The sequence below is a fragment of the Theobroma umbraticum genome, unplaced genomic scaffold (genome assembly GCF_002168275.2).
Source record: "Theobroma umbraticum cultivar Fairchild unplaced genomic scaffold, ASM216827v3 scaffold_4.1, whole genome shotgun sequence".
Classification (NCBI taxonomy): Eukaryota; Viridiplantae; Streptophyta; class Magnoliopsida; order Malvales; family Malvaceae; genus Theobroma; species Theobroma umbraticum.
Window position 1 is genome coordinate 2,465,436 of NW_018397258.1, and position 2,644 is coordinate 2,468,079.

A 2,644-nucleotide genomic window follows, 5' to 3' on the forward strand; every position below is an offset into this window, starting at 1 on the left:
CCTTATTTTTCCCACACGTAATCAGATTCTTACTTGCTTGGATTAAGAATGTAAGGCCACCTATAAAGACAGAAAAACCCCATTTGAAACTGCTGGAATTCCCAACAACTCCAACCAACTCTAGCAAGCCAACTCCCATAAAATTTAATTTAAATTTGGTTATAAGATTTATCCAACATTCCTATTTCATGCATTTATTTCATATACTAAGAATATCATGTGAATTTGACAAAAGAACGACATCAAAACTTTGGTATCAATGTACACTTTTTCCTTATCTTGCCATTTTGTTCTAACATTTTGATTTTGTCTTATGACTAATATTCTGCTTATGACTAATAAATAACTAATTATAATTAAAACATTTTTTTGTTATTTTTATATTACATGGCATGTTAGCTTAATATAATAAATAGTTAAATGTTATGCTCAAATGATATTATCACGTAATATTTTTATTCTCCACATTAACGTTATGTGAATATAAAAAAATTAATATTTTATTTTAAAAAAATATTTAATTTAAAATAATAATATAAGAATTTATTAAAGAGAATAAAATAATATGAATTTATTTATATTTTCTTATAAAATAAAAAAATGAAAACATTATGAATAATAATATAATTTAACAATACCATACCCGTTTAACTTTTAATTTGTACGAAGTCTAACCATTGCTGGTGCAAGAAATTATTGCTATGCTCTCACGATGTAAAGACCAATAGGGAGACGCCACGAGATAAAATAAAAAACAAAATTATGCATCCATGTAATAACAAGTTGCAGTGGCAATAAATTTGATCGCTCGCCGACATGTCATTTTGTAATAGGTCCTTTTCACGTATTAATTTCATCATGTGGGCTTTAAATACATTTTTTTTTTTATTTTTAACTCACAGTAGCTCCACGTCAAATCGTCTGGCCGATGACACCAAATTAAAAAAGAGACAGAGAACTTGCATTTTCAAAGGCAACTATTCCTTCGGTTGCAACAAGTAACTAAAATTGAGCTTATCATCTAATTAGGAAATATAGGTAAAATATTTGTTCTGTCGGGCCACCAATCTTTGATCTAAAATATATCTAATTTTATGTTGCGGTGGTAGAGCCACCTTTGGCTTAGTTAATTGTAAGCATGGTTTTACCATATCAACTCAACACAGCCTAGAACATGGAGATCCTTCAAGAAAAAAAAGAAAAACAAAATTCTCAAGCAAAATTACCCTTTTATCCATTTATAAGTATAGTTTTATCGGTATAATTATATAATATTATTTAATCACAAAATGTGATCTTATAAACAAGTAAAGATAAAAATTTTAAAAAACTTTTATTTAAAGATTTTTAATTTTTTTAAAATTATTTATTAATAAAATAATAATATTTAGTATATTAATGATGATTATGATGATGAAGACCGGAAAGGTGCTGTTCGGTGGAAGGAAAAGTTACAGTAGTAAAAGCAAGAGGCAACGACGGTAGATGTAGATATAATGATAAGCAAGGTAACAATAACATGTATATTTGAAGTAGTGACAGAGGGAAGGTGGTGGCCAACTCATCACTCTTCAATGTTTAATTTTTTTATTATTATATATATAAAATATGAGATATACAATTATTTTTAATTATCTCTAATATAAAATCTTGAATACGTTATTACTATTACCATGAAGGAAAAGAATATAAATTAAAATAAATTAAGAGCAAAAAGGAAAGGGAGATTCAGAAATAGACAGTAATTATCAGATTTGGCACATTGCTTAGCCTGGTAAAAAGGAGTTTTTTTTTTTCTTTTTGTTGTAGATGTTTCCATTTTGTAAGTTTTATTGAAAGTTAACCACTTGGTATTTTAGACAAGATTTGTAACTTTTGTTCAATAGAAACTCTTAGATATACAGCAAAATAATGGAAATATATTGCCTTTATTAAAAAATATTCCACACTTTTTTAATTTATATATAAAGGGTATATTAGTCACTTCAAAAATACTCTGCGTGTCTGACCCGCCATAATCTCAGACCCATTATCGTAATTTCATATTTCAACCGCCACATTTAAAACACAGCGTTCCCTCTCTCCTACCCCAACGCCTCTGCACTAGGTCCCTTGAAAAAGCAGAGGAAAACAGAACAATTAAATAGGGAAAAGAGAAAAGGGCAAAGAGAGAAGAAAAATGGCTTCAGCGAAATCGGGGCGAAGCTTTCCGTCGATAACGAAATGCGAAGGTTCTACCTACGAATCGATCGCCGCCGACCTCGACGGCACGCTTTTAATCTCTCGAAGCTCTTTTCCTTACTTCATGCTTGTGGCCGTTGAAGCTGGAAGCCTCCTTCGAGGTCTTATCCTTCTTCTCTCTCTGCCTCTGGTCATTGTTTCTTATCTCTTCATTTCCGAAGCTATTGGTATCCAAATCCTCATATTTATCTCCTTCGCTGGACTCAAGATCCGCGACATCGAGCTCGTCTCCCGTGCTGTTCTTCCCAGGTATCAAAAACGCAAAATAGATTCGTACCTTAATCTTAATCATTTTAAAGACAGTCAAATTTTATCGTTAGTAAACTTTTAGAAAGTAGTTTCTGCTTAAGTTGATGAGGTTTTTTTATGTTAATAATTTGGATAGGTTTTATGCTGCGAATGT

The 2,644-nt window shown here is 30.6% G+C and overlaps 1 protein-coding gene across 1 annotated transcript in view; it reads left to right on the top strand.

Moving 5' to 3' along the window:
- The first annotated feature begins 2,106 nt into the window (after positions 1 to 2,106).
- Positions 2,107 to 2,644, top strand: part of LOC110413472 (putative glycerol-3-phosphate acyltransferase 8) — a 2,838-nt gene continuing 2,300 nt past the window's right edge. The window contains exons 1-2 of the mRNA XM_021424294.1: positions 2,107 to 2,490; positions 2,627 to 2,644. The exon at positions 2,627 to 2,644 is cut by the window's right edge and continues 295 nt beyond it. Of these exons, the coding sequence (XP_021279969.1) occupies positions 2,180 to 2,490; positions 2,627 to 2,644 (329 nt within the window). The 5' untranslated portion in view covers positions 2,107 to 2,179. The remainder of the gene's footprint in view (positions 2,491 to 2,626) is intronic.